At 46.7% G+C, this 21,909-nt stretch overlaps 1 protein-coding gene across 10 annotated transcripts in view; it reads right to left on the bottom strand.

Annotated features, from left to right (window-relative positions):
- The window catches only part of TK2 (thymidine kinase 2), a 65,529-nt gene that overhangs the window by 16,897 nt on the left and 26,723 nt on the right, over positions 1–21,909 (bottom strand). For 2 of the 10 annotated variants that reach the window (XM_035281567.2, XM_035281570.3), the window contains exons 1-6: positions 21,085–21,269; positions 20,083–20,114; positions 15,874–15,948; positions 11,234–11,287; positions 3,486–3,575; positions 73–146 (exon numbers count right to left, since the gene is read on the bottom strand). In XM_035281567.2, coding sequence (XP_035137458.2) covers positions 73–146; positions 3,486–3,575; positions 11,234–11,287; positions 15,874–15,948; positions 20,083–20,114; positions 21,085–21,208 — 449 coding nt within the window. In that variant the 5' untranslated portion in view covers positions 21,209–21,269. Of the gene's footprint in view, positions 1–72; positions 147–3,485; positions 3,576–11,233; positions 11,288–15,873; positions 15,949–20,082; positions 20,115–20,365; positions 21,270–21,909 lie in introns of those variants that run through there. The other 8 variants (XM_035281571.3, XM_078357363.1, XM_035281573.3 and 5 more) reach the window with 7 other exon arrangements.

Raw genomic sequence — 21,909 nt, forward strand, 5'->3', positions numbered from 1 at the left:
AATAAACAAGTTTCTATTTCATTTTGAAAAATTTGTGGTTTAATAAATTATCAATTATGCAAACTACAGTACCTTCTATACAGGTTTTCTACAAAAATGTATCTTGCACTGTGAATCGACCTCTCCATCAACCGTACAGATGACATCTAAAGGAAAACAAAAAAGAATCACTAACTCAGAGGAAGAGGAGACAGCCATGGGGCCTTGACAAATGTCTCTTACTCCCAATGCCTGGGGATTTTGCTGAATATGAGAATCAAGGGGGCAGAGAAAGGCAGGAGGACCTCCTCACTCCCCTGCCGGGTGGAGAAGCCATATCTGCCACCAGGCTCAGGCTGTGTTCTCCTTCCATCCTGACCTGCCCGATACCCCAAAGCTGCATGCATGGCCCAGCAATGCTGAGGCTGAGGGCTCATCAGCAGCCACCTCTTTGATGGGAGAGATGAGGCTCAACTGGAACACAGCCAAGCACTGGAAAAACTGTCCAATGCTGTCCACCTGAGGCAACATGCAGTGACTACCACGGATCTATTAGAGTGACTTTGCTTAAGTGGAGGGACCGCATGCATGAGGTACAGCCCAATGAAGGTCGGGGTAGGGGTGACATTCTGGGGGCTTTGCCCATAGAAACTGGGAAGAACGATGCCCAAGAGGGAGGAAGACAGCCTGACAGCGCCCCTCCCTGCCAGAATGCTCACACCCTCCACGACAATCTTGCCCTTTGTCCAGAATTCTTCCAGGAAGCGAGAGGCACCCACCCTGACCCTTGATGCCAGGCAAACACTACTCTCACTTGGCCATGGCCCACAGCACCCATGGAATCTGGACCAACATATTCAAGGCAGATTCAAAGCCATAACTCAGGCACTTCCTCCCTTTCCCTGTTGTCTCTCTGTTCATCCATCCTTTGTCCATTCGTCTTCCTTCCATTCTTTCATCTTCTCTTCCCTTACTTCCTAGCTTGCCATTCATCCCTGTCTCCTTCTGCTCATCCTTCCTGGTCTGTCTGTCTCTCTCTGTCTGCCTCCTAAGGTAGATTTCCTTAAACAGAGGGGCACACTTTTGTCCCCTCCTATTCAGATATTATCAGAGACAATTTAGGTTTGCAACTGAGTGTCTGCTCCAGGAAAAGCGAATTAGCAAAGGTGAATGCGCTAACCTCAGATCTTCCAATTTGTGGATTTGTGTCATTTAGACAGATATTTGGGGAGATGGAAATTCTTATTCACCAAAAAGGTCCCCTCACATCTTTCAAATTTAAAAGACAGACTTATAAAAGAATAATACCTATTGTTGTAGATACCCAGACCAGGATCGAACTGTCCAGCCCACAGCTGTGCCAATGTTAACTGGCTGTAGGGATAGTCTGTCTCCTTCATGAAGAGCCTTAAAGCTGGCATCATAGGTTGCACTTACAGCTTTGAAACAGAGGCACTGATCAGGACCTCCTCAGTCCCCTTTCTTCTAAGAGACTGTCCCTAGATGCATTCTCACTGATGGAACAGGCCTAAGCAGCCATGTTTGTGCCCTGGGTCATGTCCCCAATACCTGATTGAACCAGGGCTGTTCACCTGACCCAAGCTGAAGCAATCAGATTCTTAGTCTCAAGAATTTGAACTAAGAGCCAGACCTCATGAAGGTTAGATTAGTGGTTCTCAAATATGAAAACAAAAAAAGCATGCATTCAAGTCACCTGGAGGGCCTGATAAAACACAGATCGCTGGGCCTCATCCCTAGAAATTCTAATTCAGCAGGTCTGGGATATGACCAGAAAATGTGCATTTCTCTTCTATATATATATATATATATATATATATATATATATATATATATATCTCCAATATATATATATTGGAGACAGAGTCCTGCTCTGCCACCCAGGCTGGAGTACAGTAGCATGATCTCAGCTCACTGCAACCTCCGCCTCCCGGGCTCAAGTGATTCTCCTGGCTCAGCCTCCCCGAGTAGCTGGGATTATAGGCGCCTAATACCATGCCCAGCTAATTTTTGTATTTTTTAGTAGAGACAGGTTTTCACCATGTTTGCCAGACCGGTCTTGTGTAGGGGGAAGATCCCTTAAGTGTCGAGGCAGGAGCGAAAGGCCTCAGCCTATCTCCATATAAATAATGAAGAAGAAAGTAACTAGAAATATAACGGTAGTAGTTATTAGTTATTCATATGCTATCTTAGTTATTCCTAGGTGATCTTAATTCTTTTACTAATGCCTCTCAGGTTGGATGTATGAACCTGGGGCGACATTGTGAAATGAATGACACTAAGGCAAGATGCTTTAAGCCCTCTGTCACGCCCACATAAGGGCTGCTGGAGGGCGCCTCGGCTGTGCGGCAGTGCCAGCCCTGTGAAAGCGCCCCATTTAGCCAGTTAGAGAAGGAGATGTCCAAAATGGCTGAGAGGTCTCCTTCCTGGGGAAGTTTGGAGAAAACTCTGCTTCTCCAAGCTCTTGTGTTAAGGCCTGACGACTGTCAGGCAGGCCCGTAGACATCCAGGGGTTAACTGTCTCTATGTGATGCTGTGCTTCGGTGGTCACGTTCCATGTCTACTCCCATGTTCTGCTTCTGCACCTGGTTCCTTTTTTCTTAGAAAAGATAATCAGTAATAGTAATATAAATCTTAATGTTTTAGTTCTCTCTTGATAAGTATGGAAAAAGTGCTAATGCATTATGCTCCTTATCTTACTTTGGGTGCCAGAAATTCCTTAGCCCCTACCTGAATGACACTGATGTACATGACCCTATCACTGCCACGTCCTATCCACCCTGCCCCCAGTCTCCAACCACCAAGACCACGCCCTACCTACCCTGCCCCCAGATTTGCAACTCAATAAAAGTGAGAGAGTCCCACATTCCCGGCCAGTGCTGGTCTCCACGATTTGGGTAGCAGTGGACCCCTGGGCCCAAACTCTCTTTTCTCTATCTTCGTGTCTTGTGCCTTTTATTCCTACAATTTCTCGTCTCTGCACCAGCCGAGAGTGGCTCACAGATCCCTGTCGGGCTGGACCCTATAGTCTTGAACTCCTGAGCTCAAGTGATCTGCACACCTCGGCCTCCCAAAGTGTTGGGATTATAGGCGTGATCCACTGTGCCCAGCAGAAAATGTGCATTTCTAACAAGCTTCCAGATGATGCTTCTGCTGCTGATCCAGGGACTACACTTTGAAAAGAACTGAGTTAAAAGGCATTGAGCCCAGCAGTGATACGTCATACAGATGTGATACATGATACAGATGTGAGCTCAGAATGCTGGCAAGAGGGGTCCACCTGGCTGGCTGAGGTTTGTGGGTGGGGGCACTGGAGGCTGGCCAGCAGAGAGCTGCAGGAGCCAGAAACCTTGGCCCCAGACAGAGAGGCCTGCACAGCACAGAAGGCACAGCCTGGCTTCCTTGTGAAGTTTCCCTTCCTGGCAATCACATACCCCAAGTCTGAAGAAAATGTTTAAGAAGGTTGAAACTAAGCCTCTGAAACATACCTGAGGACGAGTATGCCTATCCAGCATGGTGAGCTGTACATACGTCTGAAGCGTAAGGCCCCAGCGAGAGGCATCGTGATACATCAGGCCCTGCAAAAGGGAAAACAGCACTTTCTGTCAAAGTGGCATCTGCAGGACCTGGTCTCACAAGGCACTGAAAGACAGCTCAAGAAACCTAAACGGGCAGAGTTCGAGCTGGAGATGAACTCAGCATGATCACAGGGTTCTGACAGCAATGTGGACAAAGGCAGACATTAAAATATATAATGACAGTACAGTAACAGCTATAATAGAAGCCTATGGGAAGTCTCCAGAGGACCAGAACAATTATGCCAGACAAAGAAATGAAGGGCATCCAAATTGGAAAGGAAGAAGTCATCTTAACCTTCTTCATGAACAGTATGATCTTACATTTAGAAAAATTTAAAGACTCAAGCCATTATCCTAAGCTAATTAATGTAGGAACAGAAAAACAAATACTGCATGTTCTCACTTCAAGTGGGTACTTATAAGTGGGTACAATGGGTACTCATGGACATAAAGATGGCAACAATAGACACTGGGGACTCCTAAAGTGGGGAGGAAGGGAGGGGGCAAAGGTTGAAAAAGTACCTACTGGGTACTATGCTCAGTACCTAGGTGATGGGATCCATCATACCCTAAACCTCAGCACATGAAATATACCCAGGTGACAAACCTGCACATGTACCCCCCAAAACTAAAATAAAAGTTGAAATTACCAAAAGAAAAAAAATCTTAAAGACTCCACCAAATAACTGTTAGAACTGATGAACGAACTCAGTAACATTGCAGGATACAATTAACATCCAAAAATCAGTAGCATGTATATACACCAAGAGTGAACAATCTGAGAAAGAAATCCCATTTGCAATAGCTACAAAGAATATAAAATACTGGCCGGGCACAGTGGTTCATGCCTATAATCCCAGCACTTTGGGAAGTGGAGGCAGGCAGATCACTCGAGGCCTGGAGTTCAAGACCAGCCTGGCCAACGTGACGAAACCCCATCTCTACCAAAAATACAAAAAATTCTTTGGGTGTGGTAGCATGCACCTGTGATCACAGCTACTCTAGAGGCTGAGGCATGAAAATTGCCTGAACCCAGGAGGTGGAGGCTCCAGTGAGCTGAGATTGCACCACTGCACTACAGCCTGGGCAACAGAGTGAGACCCTGTCTCTAAATAAATAAATAAATGTGGTGGCGCACGCCTGTAGTCCCAGCTACTCTGGAGGCTGAGGCAGGAGAATTGCTTGAACCCGGGAGGCGGAGGTTGCAGTGAGCCGAGATTGAGTCACTGCACTCCAGCCTGGTGCCTGGTGACGGAGCAAGACTCTGTCTATATATATATATAAAAATATAAATATAAATATAAATAAATAAATGTAAAATACCTAGGAATCCATTTAACCAAAGAAGCAAAAGATCTATACAAGGAAAACTACAAAACGATCATGAAAGAAATTGAAGAGAACAGACAAAAAATGGAGATATTCTATGCTCATGGATTAGAAGAGCTAAAATGGTTAAAATGACTACTACCCAAAGCAATTTACAGATTCAATGTAATCTCTATCAAAATACCAATGACATTCTTCACAAAAATAGTAAAAAAATCCTAAAATGGATTTGAAACCACAAAAGACCCCAAACAGCCAAAGCAATCCTGAGCAAAAAAAAAAATCCAAGTTGGAGGCATCACACTACCTGACTTCAAAATGTACTACCAAGCTACGGTAACAGCTAGGCACATGGCTCTTGCCTATGATCCTGTCACTTTGGGTGGCCAAGGTGGGAGGATTGCTTCAGGCCAGAAATTCGAGCCCAGCCTAAGCAACATACAAGACCTCGTCTCTACAGATATTAAAATAAGGAAATTTAGCCAGACATGGTAGTGCACACCTGTAGTCCCAGCTACCTGTAGGCTGAGGCAGGAGGATCGCTTGAGCCCAGGAGTTCAAGGTTACAGTGAGCTATGACTATGCCAACTGTGCTCCAGCCTGGGTGACAGAGCAAGAACCTGTCTCTAAAAAAAGATTAAATTGATAAAATGCTATAATACTCATATCGGCCTGGTACTGACAAAAACAGACACAAAGACCAGTGGAACAGAATACTCAGATATAAATCCATGCATTTACAGCCAACTCATCTTTGACAAAGGTGCCAAGAACATATAACGGGGAAAGGGCAATCTCTTTAATAAATGGTGCTGGGGAAACTGAGTAACTATATGCAGGACAATGAAACTAAACCATACACAAAAATCAATCAAAAATGGGCTAAAGACTTAGAAATATGAGACCTGAGACTATGAAACTATGAGGAGAAACCAATGGGGAAATGCTCCAGACCATTGTCTGGGTGAAGGTTTTTCTGTATAAGACCCAAAAGCACAGGCAACTAAAGCAAAAACAGAGAAGTGGGATTACATTAAGCTACAAAGCTTCACAGGAAACAAGCAACAAAGTGAAGCAATAACTCACAGAATGGGAGAAAACATTTGCAAGTTACCCATCTGACAAAGGATTCATAACCAGAATATATCAGGAGCTCAAACAACTCATTAGTAGAAAAAAAATTCTAATTTTTAAATTAGCAACAGATCTGAATAGACAGTTCTCAAAAGAAGATATAAAAACAGCCAACAGATATATTTTTAAAATGCTCAACATCACTAATAATCAGAGAAAAACAAATCAAAAGTACAATGAGATATCATCTCACCCTAGTTAAAATGGATTTTACCAGGCCAGGCACAGTGGCTCAGGCCTGTAATCCCAGCACTCTGGGAGGCTGAAGTGGGTGCGTCACCTGAGGTCAGGAGTTCAAGACCAGTCTGGCCAACATGGTGAAACCCCGTCTCTACTAAAAATACAAAAAAATTAGCTAGGCATGGTGGTACACACCTGTAATCCTAGCTACTCAAGAGGCTGAGGTAGGAGAATTGCTTGAATCCACGAGGTAGAGGTTGTGGTGAGCTAAGATCACCACACTGCACTTCAGCCTGGGTGACACAGCAAGACTCCATCTCAAAAAATAAAATGACTTTTATCAAAAGTGTGATAAGTGTGGAGAAAGGGGAACCCTTGTACATAGCTGGTAGGAATGTAAATTAATACAGCCAATATAGAGAACAGTATGAAGCTTCCTCAAAACACTAAAAATAGAGCTACCATGTGATCCGGCAATCCCACTACTGGGTATATATTCAAATGAAAGGGAATCAGTGTATTAAAACTATATCTGCACTCCCATGTTTGTTACAGCAGTATTCACAATCACCAAAGCATGGAATCAACCTAAGTGCCTATCAATGGATGAATGGTTAAAGAAAATCTGGTATATATACATAATGAAATATCATTCAGCCAAGGATGAAATCTTGCCGTTTGCAGTAACATGGTTGGAACTGGAGGTTATTATGTTAAGTGAAATAAGCCAAGCACGGAAAGACAAATATCATATGTTTTCATTCATATGTGGGAGCTAAAAAAAAAAAAATGGATCTCATGGAGATAGAGAGTTGCTGGGTTTGAGAGAGAGAGAGAATTGGCTTGAGCTGTAATTCCAGCTACTCAGAGGCTAAAGCAGGAGGATTGCCCGAGACCAGGAGTTCCAGAGTGTATTACTGGTTACTAGAGGCCGGAAAGGGTAGGGGAGAGGGGAAGATGAAGAGAAGTGATTAATGGGTACAAATATATGGTATGATAGAAGAAATAATGCTAGTGTTAGATAGATCAGTAGGGTGACTATGGTTTACAATAACCTGTTGTGTATCTCAAAATAGCTAGAAGCCAGGCACAGTGACTCATGTCTATAATCCCAGCACTTTGGGAGGCCAAGGTGGGCAGATCATTTGAGGCCAGGAGTTCGAGACCAGACTAGGCAACATGGCAAAACCCTGTCTCTACCAAAAATACAAAAAAATTAGCTGGGCACAGTGGCACATGCCTACAATCCCAGTTACTTGGGAGGCTGAGGCAAGAGAATCACTTAAACCCAGGAGGCAGAGGTTGCAGTGAGCCAAGATCATGCCACTGCACTCCAGCCTGGGTGACAGGGCAAGACTCAGTCTCAGGGAAAAAAAAAAAAAAAAAAGGCTAGAAGAGAATAATTTGAATGTTTCTAGCATAAAGAAAAGACACCCAAGTGCAATGGCTCATGCCTATAATCCCAGCACTTTGGGAGCCCCAAGGCAGGAGGATCACTTGAGCCTAGGAGTTCAAGGTTACCATGAGCTATAACTGTGCCACTGCACTCCAGCCGAGGTGATATAGCAAGATCCTGTCTCCAAACAAATAGTTTTAAATTTCAAAAAAAGTGAAGCTCTTTAAGATAATCTGTAAAATATAATGCTTTGGTTTGAATGAGTCCCCCAAATTTCATGTGTTGGAAACTTAATCCCCAATGTGGCAGTATGTAGCAGGTGGGGCTTTAAAGAAATGATTGGATCATAAGTGCAGAGCCCTCATGAATGAATTAATCTATTCACGGATTAATGGGTTATCTTACACTGGTGGTTTTATGAAAAGAGGAAGAGAGGCTGACCTAGCACGCTCAACTCCTCACCATGTGATACCCCGCACCACCTTGGGACTCTGAAGACTCCCCACTAGCAAGAAAGCCCTCACCAGATGCACCCCCTTAACCCTGGACTTCTCGGCTACCCTAACTATAAAAAATAAATTCCTTTTCTTTGGAAATTCAAAAAATAAAATCTCCAAGGAACATGCATTCAAGTCGTTCAATGAATGGTCTTTGAGCCCTCTGTAGTCTGTTCTCTATCCAGCCACCCAAGTGAGTCCCTGAAACCTAAATCAGTTCTTGTCACTCCCCAGCTCAGAACCTTCCAGTGGCTTCCCATTGCATTTGGAATGAAATCCAAACCCTCATCATAGCCCACAAGGCCTTCTCTCATCCATTCCTCAGCCTACTCAGGAGACTGAGGCAAGAGAATTGCTTGAACCCAGGAGGTGGAGGTTGCAGTGAGTCGAGATCGCATCACTACACTCTAGTCTGGGTGACAAAGTGAGGCTCTATCTCAAAAAAAAAAAGCTACTCTGGCCTGGTCAGCCTCCAATCACATAAATCACATAAGCTTACTTGGTGTTTCTTTTTTTTTTTTTTTTTTTTGAGACGGAGTTTCACTCTTGTTACCCAGGCTGGAGTGTAATGGCGCGATCTCAGCTCACCGCAACCTCCGCCTCCTGGGTTCAGGCAATTCTCCTGCCTCAGCCTCCTGAGTAGCTGGGATTACAGGCACGCACCACCGTGCCCAGCTAATTTTTTGTATTTTTAGTAGAGACGGGGTTTCACCATGTTGACCAGGATGGTCTTGATCTCTTGACCTTGTGATCCACCCGCCTAGGCCTCCCAAAGTGCTGGGATTACAGGCATGAGCCACCACACCCAGCCTTTGCCTCATTTTTGCTTTTCATTTTTCTCTTGGTGCAAACTAATGAAACCCCAGTGCTCTTCATTAAAAACTGCAGACTCCTCTAATTGCAGTTGAAAGAAAATCTCATAAAGGCGAGGAGAAACATTCCCTTTTGCCTGATGACTGCAAAGAGTCATCCTTCTGCATCAGAAAACCAACTCAGATAAAGTGATGAATTGAGATTTTTCACAAAAGTATCGATCTTGCTTTTGGTCTAGAGTGGAAACTTGTATAAAAATAGCTACTTCCATTGCATTTTTTATTAGAAAACCCTCATTGGAAAGGCTATCTGTACCAAGCACACTGATTTCTGAGGCTGTGATTCTGTGCTGTGAAATGTCACCTAGGATCCCTAACATCTGCAACTCTAGTTGTCTTACTTCATAACGGAGCCCGGTTCCTCCTTGGCTGCTAGAGAAGAACATCTCAGAGGTTTCCTTATTACATCCGAAAAAGACGCCTAGCATTCCATCTTCTCCCATGTGCACAGAGGAGAAGTTCTTCTTGTCTCCATAGGATTCTTTATTCAAAGACTGAGAAGTTTTGCCTTATTTAAGAAACATCCTTTCACCTACTTTAGTTTTTTCCTAGCTCCTATTACTACCCACCAGATTATACGTTTGTCTTCTGCTTCCCCACATTGGAATATTAGAGGCAAGAGAACAAGGGCTTTGAATTTCTCTTTTTCTTTTTGAGACGGAGTCTCACTCTGTCACAAGGCTGGAGTACAGTGGCGCAATCTCGGCTCACTGCAATCTCCGCCTCCCGGGTTCAAGCAATTCTCCCGCCTCAGCCTCCCAAGTAGCTGGGATTACAGGCATGCACCACCACATCCAGGTAATTTCTGTATTTTCAGTAGAGACAGGGTTTTACCATTTTGGCCAGGATGGTCTCAATCTCCTGACCTCGTGATCCACCCACGTTGGCCTCCCAAAGTGGGATTAAGGCATGAGCCACCACGCCCGGCCAAGGCCTTGGAATTTCTCATTGCCATATCATCCAGAACAGTGCCACATGGCTGAAAGGCACTGAATATTGGCCAATTGAATGGATGAATGCACAAGCTCCTACTAAGTGCTAGGCAGTGTACCTAGGTTTTAGCAAATAACAGTGAACAAAGTAGACACAGTCCCTGCTCCTAGTATAACTCAGAGTCTAATGAACCACACAGGCAATGCCAATTGTATTGCTAAAAATCAGGGGGTATGGCCAGGCACAGTGTGTCACGCCTGTCATCCCAGCACTTTGGGAGGCTGAGGCGGGCGGATCACAAGGTCAGGAGATCGAGACCATCCTGGCCAACATGGTGAAACCCCATCTCTACTAAAAATACAAAAATTAGCTAGGCATGGTAGCACATGCCTGTAGTTCCAGTTACTCAGGAGGCTGACGCAAGAGAATCGCTTGAACCCAGGAGGCGGAGGTTGCAGAGAGCCGAGATTATGCCATTGCACTCTGACCTGTGACAGAGTGAGACTCCGTCAATCAGTCAATCAATCCATCAATAAATCAATCAATCAATCAATGGGCAGCACAGGCTTCCAAGTCCATTTACTAACTGTGTGACTCAGGCAACTTATGTTAAGTGAAATTTCCTAAGCTGAAAAATGAGACTAATAATCCCTACATAATGGGATGGGAGCTCAGAACCAACATCCCTTTTTAAAGCTCTCTCTTGCAGGACCCAGATTCTATCCATCTCTTTCAAGCAGCCAGAGCAGAACCTCGAAATGGGGAAGGTGAAGGAAGGGACGCAGCATACTACAGCCCCTGTTGCTAGGTTCAGCCTTGGGAAAGCAGGTGGGCAGCTTCCAGGTTGGAAGGTGGCCCTCCTCTGGCATCTGGCCAGAGGCAGCCCCTGTTACTAGACAGGGCTAAGTTGCAAACCCGAGTCAGGGGTCCACCAAAGATCCTGGTTACTTAGAGATAGGTCCTGGAGGGGTTAGGACTGGGAAGCCCTGGGTCCTGATGTGTTCCTTATAGGGGAGGGGAGGGCTGGAATGAGTAACAAGAAATGGACACCCCTAGTGGCTAAGATCAGCCACTGGGAATAGTATGGGACAGCTGACGGGAAGTCCCTGGGCTCTGTGCACAGCCACTCAGGCCTCAGAGATCCTTGACCTCAGAACACCAACATGCTACCACTTTCTGTTTGTCCCTCCCTGGTCTTCTCCAACTCAGCTAAGAGGGCAGAGGATGCCTGGGCAGGCTCAAGCTCAGGCAGAGGCACCATCATGCTGAGGTGCTTAAGGAGAAACCAGGGGTTCATGAAACCAGCAACCCACTCACCAGAGGATTGTGGCCACGGACATTTCTCCACTTGGACACAGGCTCTGTTAACACCTAGAAGGAAAGAAAACATCAGAGCTGCTGTTCCTCCATGCTGAACCCTGTAAAAATGTGTAAGTTTGAGGGGAAAGCGAGGAGAAAAGGGAAAAAGAGAGAGAGAAAGATTATCCAAATTTGGGTGCCCAAGGTGGGCCAAAATAGCTGAGCAACCTCTATGAGGTCACAACTCTATCCATCCCTGTACCAATGTGCCAAGCACAGGTACGTTCTACCTCTCTGTTTGCCCTGGTAGCCTTCCCAAGGTGAGGGCTGGCTCTCTCCATCTCTCTTTTATGTACTCTATCCCAGCTCTGCCTGCCCACCACATCAGGCTGGCAGGTGGGTGGGAGAAGCCAGGAGGGACATGAGACAGGACTGGGCCTTGGCAGGCCACCTGCCTCCATTTTCACCTCGGATCACTGCACTGGGTGCACTGGCTGCTGAGAGTCCATGTTTCTTTAGTAAGCTCCCTGTCTCACTGGTTTGGAGGCATTCTTTCTCTCCAGTCCTGTTTGTACCTTTTAGAATGACTGCCAATTTCTTCAGCATCCTGTGTGTTTTCAGACACATTTCAGGATCCCTGCCGGGCATTTCTAGAGCCTCCATCTGTGGTCTAGACACACAAATCTGGGACAACCCCAGACTCTGCGAGAGCCTTTTTGGGTGTGCAGGTATGTGCTAGAAGAGATTTAAATGGTGCTCTTGGGGCCAAGATCTTCAGAATGTCAGGATCCATCTGGGAACTTTCAGAGTATATGTGAGAAGGCACCATAGGTGACAAAAGACCAATTGCAGGCAATGCGTAGAACTCTTGAAAAGTAACCACCTTGGCCGGGCACAGTGGCTCATACCTGTAATCCCAGGATTTTGGAAGACCGAAGCAGGCAGATCACGTGAAGTTGGGAATTCAAGACCAGCCTGGCCAGTATGATGAAACCCCATCTCTACTAAAAATACAAAAATTAGCCAGGCATGGCGGCTCATGCCTGTAATCCCAGATACTTGGGAGGCTGAGGCAGGAGAATCACATGAACCCAGGAGGAAAGGTTGCAGTGAGCCGAAATCACGACACTACACTCCAGCCTGGGTGACAGAGCAAGACTCCATCTCAAAAATAATAAAAAAAGAAAAGTAACTACCCCCACCCTTCACACCTCTGAGTCTTTACTCACGTTGTTTCTTCTGCCCAGCATTCCCACCCCATTCCATTTCACATCAACTTTCATCACATGGAAAACTCTTATACATCCTTCGAAATCCAGTTCAAATATGTTTTCCTCTGTAAAAAATTCCCTGCCCCTCGAAAACTCCCTCTCCTTCTAGGTCTTCTTCCTAGCCCCTAAGTAGCATACACAGCACCACTTAGGCCCACGAGAGGCTGGGTCACAGGCAGCCTTGCTCCCCTACCCAGCTCAGAGGTGCTACATCCATAGCACTGTCACCCAACAAACATTGAATGAGTGCCCACTATCTGCCAGACACCCATGTCAGGCACTGAGAATATAACAATAGCAAAACCAGCCCAGCCTCTGCCTTCATAGAACCTTAAGCCTACCAGGGGAAGCAGACGTTACTCAGGTAATCACAAAAGCCAACAAGTTTTCAAACCCCAAAAAGTGATATAAAAGAGAGGTACAGAGGGGCCAGAGGCTCCTCCGACAGGAAGCATAACCCCGCTGAGAAGGTCAGGGGACACAGAGCTCAGATCTGAAGGGAGAGTGGTCTTCCTAAAGCCAGCAAAGCTCTTCGTTACACAGAAGAACCAAACAAGGGTATGGCCCCTGGAGCCAGACAACCTAGGCTGGGATCTGGCTGTACCACACACCAGCCAAGTAACCCTGGACAAGCCACTTGACCTCACTGAGCCATGGTTTCCTCATCTGCAACTGTGGTAAAAATGGTACCTACTTCAGAGGGACTATTCTTGTGAGGATGAGATCATTTAGTATTTACAATGAACCTTTCACACAGTGCTGGACGAACAGCATTGTACCCATTGCATGTTAACTGCTATTGTTGTTAGTCAGCTCCAAGGTCTTCAGTGAGACTATAAGCACTTCTAAAGTGCCATTAAGAGTCCTATCACTCAGGGCAGGGGTCAAGAGTCCCCAACACCCGCCTCCTCCCCAGGTTTGATGATCTATGAGAACTCACAGGACACAGCACACAGTCATACTCACAGCAAAGATGGATTACACCGAAAGGACACAGAACAAGATCAGCAAAGGAGGCCGAGCGTGGTGGCTCATGCCTGTAATCCTAACACTTTGGGAGGCTAAAGCGGGTGGATCACTTGAGGTCAGGAGTTCGAAACCAGCCTGGCCAACATGGTGAAACCCCATCTCTACTAAAAATACAAAAAATTAGCCAGGCATGGTGGTGGGTACCTGTAATCCTAGCTACTTGGGAGGCTAAGGCAGGAGAATTTCTTGAACCCATAAGGTGGAGGTTGCAGTGAGCCGAAGTCATGCCACTGCACTCCAGCCTGGGCAATAGATCGAGACTCTATCCCAGAAAAAACAACAACAACAACAAAAAAGGGCAGGGTGCAAAGTCTGAAGGAAACCAGGCACAAGCTTCCAAGGGTGCACAGTACACGCTGAATTCTCCAGGCAACAAAATGTGACAATACGTGTGAAATGCTGTCTAGCAGGCAAGCTGGCCTGAGCCTGGGAGTTCAGGGTTTTCATCAGTGCTTAGCCATGCAGGCAGCCACTTCCCGACATGTACCAAACTTCCAGACTCCCAAAGAGAAAGTAGGTGTCAGCATAAACCACACTGTTTGCAAAAACAATTTAGGCAGAGAGCCACTGTTATCAGTTAGGAATGGTGGGGGCCCTCCCAACATCTAAGTTCCCAGATGCCAGCCAAAGACCGCTTTTCAAGCAGGCATCTCTAAAGGGCAGCAGTCTTAGGCCTGCTATGTTAACTCTTTCCTGCACAGCAGCAGGACACAGGGAGGACAAGGACAATGAACACAGCAGGACAAGGGCTATATGATGTTTATTATTTTTTATCAAACTATATATATTACTTTTTTTCTTTGAGACAGGGCCTCCCTCTGTCACCCAGGCTAGAGCTCAATGGAACAATCATGGCTCACCACAGCCTCAACCTCCTGGGCTCAAGTAATCCTCCCACCTCAGCCTCCTAAAGTGCTGGGATTACAGGCATGAGCCTTCACACCTGGCCATGTATATATTTCTAATAGAAGTAAAAACAGGAAAGGAAGAAAGGGAAGAAGGAAAGAAAATGACTATGAAAGTATAGAAATTATAGCTTCTGTAGGAGAGCCATAAATAGAGAAGATTACACCACAAAATCTAGAGCAAGGAAGACAGGTCAAGGTCTTAGTGTAGAGATGATTCTTAAACATCTCTGAGGTTAGTTTTAGTGACTAGGCTTGAAATGAACTAGAAATTAAATTAATTGCCTATGCATAGTAATACCCACTGCTCAGACACTGCTATTTCTGATGTCACACTTCCAGCCCTGCTCAATAGCCTGACCTTCCTTCTTACCCACATAGACTCTTTTCCTAACCAGAATTTGGCGCAGTCCATAGTTGCGCTGTCCAATACAGTGGCCATGAACCACATGCAGCTATTAAGATCTTGAAATGTGACTAGTTCAAATTACGATATGCTATAAGTTAAACTTATTTTACAAATACAAACAGTTTGAGCATCCCCAATCGAAAAATCCAAATTCCTAAATGCTCCAAAATCCAAAACTTTTTGAAAACTGCTATGATACTTCAAATGAAAAATTCCACACATAAATACTTAAAACAAAATTCTTTCATTCACAAAATTATTTAAAATATTATATAAAATTACCTTCAGGCTATGTATACATGAAACATAAATGAATTTCATGTTTTGGCTTGGATCCTATCCCCAAGATATCTCATTAGGTTTATGCAAATATTCCAAAATCTGAAGAATTCTGAAATCTAAAACACTTCTGGTCTCAAGCATTTCAGATAAGAGATGCTCAACCATTATCATATTCCAAAGACTTAGTATAAAAAAACAGACTGCAAAATAGCTCATTGATGATTTTTATACTGATTAAATGTTGACATGATCACATTTGGCATATGTTATATTAAATAAAATGTCCTTTTTGTTTTTCGTGGTTTTTTTTTTTTTCCTTTTTCTGAGACAGGGTTTCACTCCTGTTGCCCAGGCTGGTGTGCAATGGCATGATCTCAGATCACTGCAACCTCTGCCTCCTGGACTCAAGCAATCTTCCCACCTCAGCCTCCCAAGCAGCAGGGATTACAGGCATGTGCCAGACCAAGCATGTGCCACCACGCCTGGCAAATTTTTGAAGAGATGGGGTCTCACCATGTTGAACTCCTGGGCTCAAGCGATCCACCTGCCTCCACCTCCCAAAGTGCTGGGATTACAGGCTGGTGCCAGTGCACCCAGCCCTTTTTGTGTTTTTAATGAGGCTATTAGAAATGTTAAATTACACCTGTGGCTTGCACTTGTGGCTCAAATTATAGTTCTATTGGACAAGGTTAGTTTACACCTTCTATAAACGATCACATCAAGCTTTTTCAGCTTCCTTCAAACCTAGTGTGGAGGCCGTACCTCGACATCTGTCGCTTTAGAGAAGAACTCCAGGCATGTCGTCTTCCCACTTGCAATATTGCCCTCGACACAGATCTGGCAAAAGACAAATGCACATTAGATTCAGAAATCAAGTGCCTAGGGGAACATCAGGGAATGATGTCTAGGGAAAAGGCTCAGGTGAATAGCACAATTGGTTCAGTCCAAGACTTTCACATATAAACCAAAATCCCACCCCGGGAAACTGGAAAGGTCTCATTGTTAGTAATAACAGATAAGCCGATTCTTCCCAGTGGCAGGCTCAAGAAGTCCCCTCACACTGAACCCTCCTTAACATCAACTCCTAAACCATACACAGCTTGTTCGCCCAGCCCAGCTCTGCCCGTTTCCCTAGTTCCACCCCACAGACTATTAGATTTTAGACCTCAGTGTCCTGCCTCCTTAATGAGAGCCTCATCAGTGGCTCTGAGGCCAGGAAACACATGTGTTATATCTAGGCTCGCATTGGCTGCTTTACAGAAAAAAAAAGCACTTGGTCACTGACTGGAAAGTATTAGAGAAGGGGAGAAGAAAAAAAAAGAGCAAGGACGCCAGGTGCAGTGGCTCACTCCTGTAATCCCAGCACTTTGGGAGGCCAAGGTGGGTGGATCACAAGGTCAAGAGATTAAGACCATCCTGGTCAACATGGTGAAAGCCCATCTCCACTAAAAATACAAAATTAGCCAGGGGTGGTGGCAGGCACCTGTAATCCGAGCTACTTGGGAGGCTGAGGCAGGACAATCGCTTGAACCTGGGAGGCAGAGATTGTAGTGAGCCAAGATTATGCCACAGTACTCCAGCCTGGGCAACAGAGCATGACTCCATATCAAAAAGAAAAAAAAAAAGAGCAAGGACTTTGTTAAGTACCTTGTCATAGGCCAAGCCCCAAATGGGTAACACACCATTATCACATGTAACCTCACTAGAACCTGAGAAGGGTTAAGTCCTAACATTTTTCACAGAAAAGAAAAATGAGGTTTGTAGAAGACAATAAAGCAAGGACAGCTTGAACCTAAACTCTGCTCACACTGACTACACCTGGGAGGGAAGGGGTTCATGGCACTAGTGGGAGAGGCCAGAGAAAGCCATCTGGGGTCTACCTATACCAAAGACCAAGGAGCATCCTAGAAGTAACTCATCTTAGGAAGAGAAGGTATTTGAGGCAGGCGTTCTCACCTCTGGCTATGTGCTAGGACCACCTGGGACCTTTTAGAAGTCTCTATAGGGAAGCAACGGCCCAGGTGGAGCACAGTGGCACAATCTCAGCTCACTGCAATCTCCGCCTCCTGGGTTCAAGCCATTCTCCTGCCTCAGCCTCCTGAGTAGCTGGGACTATAGGTGCCCGCCACCACATCCAGCTAATTTTTTCTATTTTTAGTAGAGACAGGGTTTCACCATGTCAGCTAGACTAGTCTCAAACTCCCAACCTCAGGTGATCCACCTGCCTCGGCCTCCCAAAGTGCTGGGATTACAGGCATGAGCCACCGCGCCCAACCAAGCCTCAGTAACTTTTTTTTTTTTTTTTTTTTGAGACGGAGTTTCACTCTTGTTACCCAGGCTGGAGTGCAATGGCACGATCTCAGCTCACCGCAATCTCCACCTCCTGGGTTCAGGCAATTCTCCTGCCTCAGCCTCCTGAGTAGCTGGGATTACAGGCACACGCCACCATGCCCAGTTAATTTTTTGTATTTTCAGTAGAGACAGGGTTTCACCTTGTTGACCAGGATGGTCTCGATCTCTTGACCTCGTGATCCACCCGCCTCGGCCTCTCAAAGTGCTGGGATTACAGGCTTGAGCCACCGCGCCCGGCTGCCTCAGTAACTTTTAAAGCTCTCCAGGCAATTTCAATGTGCAGGCAAGGTTGGGCACCCCGGGGCTGGAGCAGAGCTTCTCCATGTCTAGTGCACAGACGCCTGCTTCAGATGCACCAGGGGAGCTGGCTAAACATGAGGTGGCACCAGGTATCATCCAGACCCTCTAAATCAACTCTAGGCTGGAGCCCTTTAAACTGTGGCCCAGTGATTCTGACCACGCTCTGTTCAGCCAGGCAGTGCTGATGACATAGGCCCAGTGGCTCTGGCTCCAGCAGGTGGCCAGAGGGAACAGGCAGCTCAAATATATAAGAAGACAAAATGACTCTTACGAACACACATTAGACATCCTCCAGGGCATGCACAGTCAGAAAGGGGCCCGACCTGCTGCATAGAAGCCTGTTCCTTTGCACTCAGGTTGGAGGCACCCAGAGAAACCTGGGCAACGTTAGTACCTTACCCAAGTGCCAGACCTGGCAAGGGAAGAATCAGAGTTAGAATTCACATCCCGGCCCTTTCTCATAACTTCTGATAGACCCTCAGTGACACCTGACATAAACACCAGGTTACAGTGGGCCGTCTCACCTCACCCTACTAAAGTCTCCCCAGCAACTAGAACTCTGTCAGCTGGCAGAGAAGGTTTCTCTTGCCTCGATACTAATGTGTATCCAGAAAACAAAAGGCCACCCTCCCATCCTGGGTCCCTGCCAGCCCACTCCTTTAGAGCCCCAAAGTACAAAATGAACCCAAGGGAATGAACAAAAGGGCATGAAAAGACCCCATTAGGGCACTAATGAATTTAATTTTTTACTGTTCTTTAAAGAAAATTTTTCCTCTCTCTAGATATATAAAAAGAGCTCAACCTAGACATCATTCTACATAGCCTTTTTTCTTTCCTGTTCATTGCAAGCATTTTAACAGGTTGTTCAGATAAGCCCTTCTCCCAGAAACTTGTTCCTATTCCCAGCATGAAATCCTGAAGAGTTGGTGAATGTCAGACCCTGAATGAGCTCAGCCAATCTGCCCTCCAGTTTAGAGCAGGCAACGCAGGAAGAATCTCACAAAGTTCCCCTGAAATGGAAGGGGGAACACAGGAAGCAAGCAAAGGAAGTCTTTACATTTCTTTTTAAAGTGATGTCTAAAAATATTATAAGAGGAGTGCATGCCCATTGAAGAAAACAGAGAAAATCAAAAAGGAGAAACTATCACCCATAATCCCAATACTAAGAAATGAACCCCACATCTGTAATTCCAGCACTCTGGGAGGCCAAGGCCGGTGAATCATGAGGTCAGGAGTTCGAGACCAGCCTGGCCAACATGGTGAAACCCCATCTCTATTAAAATAATACATTAATACATTAATTACCATCCAGCTCAACTTGGCATTTCCCATGCCTTCTATGGCACTCACTGGCATATCCTTCTAATTTCAACAAACTTCCATTCGTCTCAAGCATTTCAATCTTCTCTGTGTGATTCACTACTTCCTGAGAGCTCTCAATCACCCTGAGAACCCTGAGGGCCTGCCCACACTGTCTACCCTCTGCAGATCCCAGTCAAGGTACTCCTGACACCCCTAGCCAAGCCACCCCCTTCCCAGCCACAGGACCTAGGGACTTCCAGTTCTCTTAAGGAAATGAGCCTTGGATGGTGACCAAAATATTGCTCCCTACCCCAGCCAGCTAAAGCACCCAACATCCCCGTGGACACCAACCTGACCCTCCTTCGACCTTCAACCTCACACCAGTCACAGCTCCAGCCCAGAGCCAGCATCTCAAAGCCACCTTGATGACTGAACCCACATCTGTGGACCCTCATGGATTCTCTCTGATCCCCTGCCCACACACCATTCTCAGCACTAGGGGGAGAGGGTAGTGGTGGGCAGAAGTTCTCTCACATCTGGGCTATCCAACCCAAGAGGAAACTGACCTTCCCTACAACACAATGAGCGTTTTTCAAATCCTTTCACAATCATCCCTTAAGCTTTAACAGCCCAAGTTTACCTGAAGGACACAAATACTTGTGTGTGGCCAGGCGTGGTGGCTCACACCTGTAATCCAAGCACTTTGGAGGCCAAGGCGGGCAGATCACCTGAGTTCAAGTCGGGAGTTCAAGACCAGCCTGACCAACATGATGAAACCCTGTCTTTAAAAAAAAAAAAGAAAAGAAAAAAAAAACAAATACTTGTGTGCTCCTATGTGTGCAGACTCTGGGTAGAGATACAAGAAATTGGTAACAGAGGTGGTGCCCTCCTGGGAGGGTGACAGAGTTCCTTCTCCCTGGAGACCCTCTTGTATTTTTGCTTTTTACTCTGCTTCTCTCCTCTTCAAAAAAATAAATAAAAATTATCCTAGAGAGTACACATAAAAGAGAGACTTACCACTGATTTTTTCTCTTTTTCCTGTTCTCTATCTACAAAAGAAAGGAAATTAGTTTTTAAACTCACTTTAAATAACTCTCCTCTGCCTTAATTTGCTACATGACCACAAAAACACTAATTTTTATGCTCATTCCCCCTGGCCTAAAAATATTTTCCATTTTGGGTGCTCTCTGAGGTTGGAGGCACGTACCACCATCTCACCTATGTGCCACCCTGGGCTGTAGCTTAGTGCTACCCCGCCTCCCCCCCCCCACCACGCCCCTGTGTGCTCGAGTTCTCTCACTTAGTACATTATACTTTGCATTTTCCACATGTCTATGTTTAGATCTTCACAGACTGGGTGTTCAGCAAGTGGAAAGGCAGAGCGGCCTCCACTGGCAGTGCACAGGGAAGAGGAGGCAGCGGGCGTGGGTCTGGGCCTGGGACCCAGGTGTTCCTCTATGCCCAGGGCGGGCATCGCTGCCCATCCGCCCCACAGGTGGTTCTGAGGCGTCTCTCAACAGCCAGATGTCGGATGCCAGAACTGGGCTATAAGAATCGCCCGTTTCTGAATGGGTTCCCACTCCCGGGGAGGGCAGGAGAGCGCCGGAAGCGTAACCTCCCTCTCCCCCACGCTGGCACTAGAGTGCGAGGAGAATAGGCTTACGGCAGCTACCAGTCCCCATCGACCCCAAAGCCGAAAAACTCGGGCCAGGAAACCCGAGTTTGGGCCAGAATGTTCAGAGCAGTCCCTGTCCCAGAGGGCAGGGGGTCGGTCCTGCTCTTTAAAGCCCCTCTGCCCAACCCGGAACAAGAGCCGGGCGCAGAACCCCACGGCCCCCGCGCTCGCTGCGGCCTGACGCCCGGATACCGGCCGATGGCCGCCGCCCCCGCCTCAGCCGAGACGGAAATCTAGCGCCTTGGAGGAAGTGTTTCGGGCTCGGGCGGGTTCCGGGAGCCGAGGGGCGGGGAGTAGGGGGGCGCTTAGGGGCTCCTGGGAGGCGGGACCAAGACGCGCGTTACCCGGAGGCCAGGCCCCGCGGTGCACACTCCGCGGCCTGGGGCCTGAGGCAGGGCTCCTGTGGCTCCCCTGCCCCAAGCAGCGCAGCGCCCCGGCGACCCAGCCCCGCAATGGCCGCAGCAGCATAGCCGGGCGAGCGGATCCAGAGGCCCCGGCCTCCTTCCTGCGCGAGTCGACGCAGGCGACTGCTAGTCCAGCCCTGGCGCGCCGCCTGGATCCCGGCGCCTGGCCCTTAAAGAGACCGGGTCGCATTTCAGCTTCTCCGCGAGAGAGGAAATACTCTCGAAGGGAGAGGTTCGCCGCTGGCAGCCAGAAGCCTTCCCACGGCTGGGACGCTGGCAGAACGCACCCATAACTTGGCAACACTCGGAGAATGGATGACAAATAATACCAGTTACTGATTGGTTGATTAATGATTACAGATTACTTAATTGAACACCTTCTGTAATCAGACACCTGGCACACACTCACTCGTGATGTCATTTATTCCTCCCAACAACCCTGCAAAGAGATTCCTGTCTCTCCCATTCTCTGAACTTGTCTTCAGAGAATTAGGTTACTTGTTCAAAATGATCAGAAGCAACAGATAGAACCCCTTGCTCTACTCTTTCTTCCCTTCTCACTCCTGCACTTGACTAGTCTTTTTTTTAAAAAATACATTTTTTTAGCCTGGGGCGGTGACTCAAGCCTGTCATCCCAGCACTTTGGGAGGCCAAGGAAGGCAGATCACTTGAGGCCAGGAGTTCGAGACCAGCCTTGGCCAACATGGCGAAACCCCGTCTCTATTAAAAATGCGAAAATTAGCTGGGTGTGGTGGCAGGCACCTG

This window comes from Callithrix jacchus, chromosome 20 (assembly GCF_049354715.1).
Source record: "Callithrix jacchus isolate 240 chromosome 20, calJac240_pri, whole genome shotgun sequence".
NCBI classification, from domain to species: domain Eukaryota; kingdom Metazoa; phylum Chordata; class Mammalia; order Primates; family Cebidae; genus Callithrix; species Callithrix jacchus.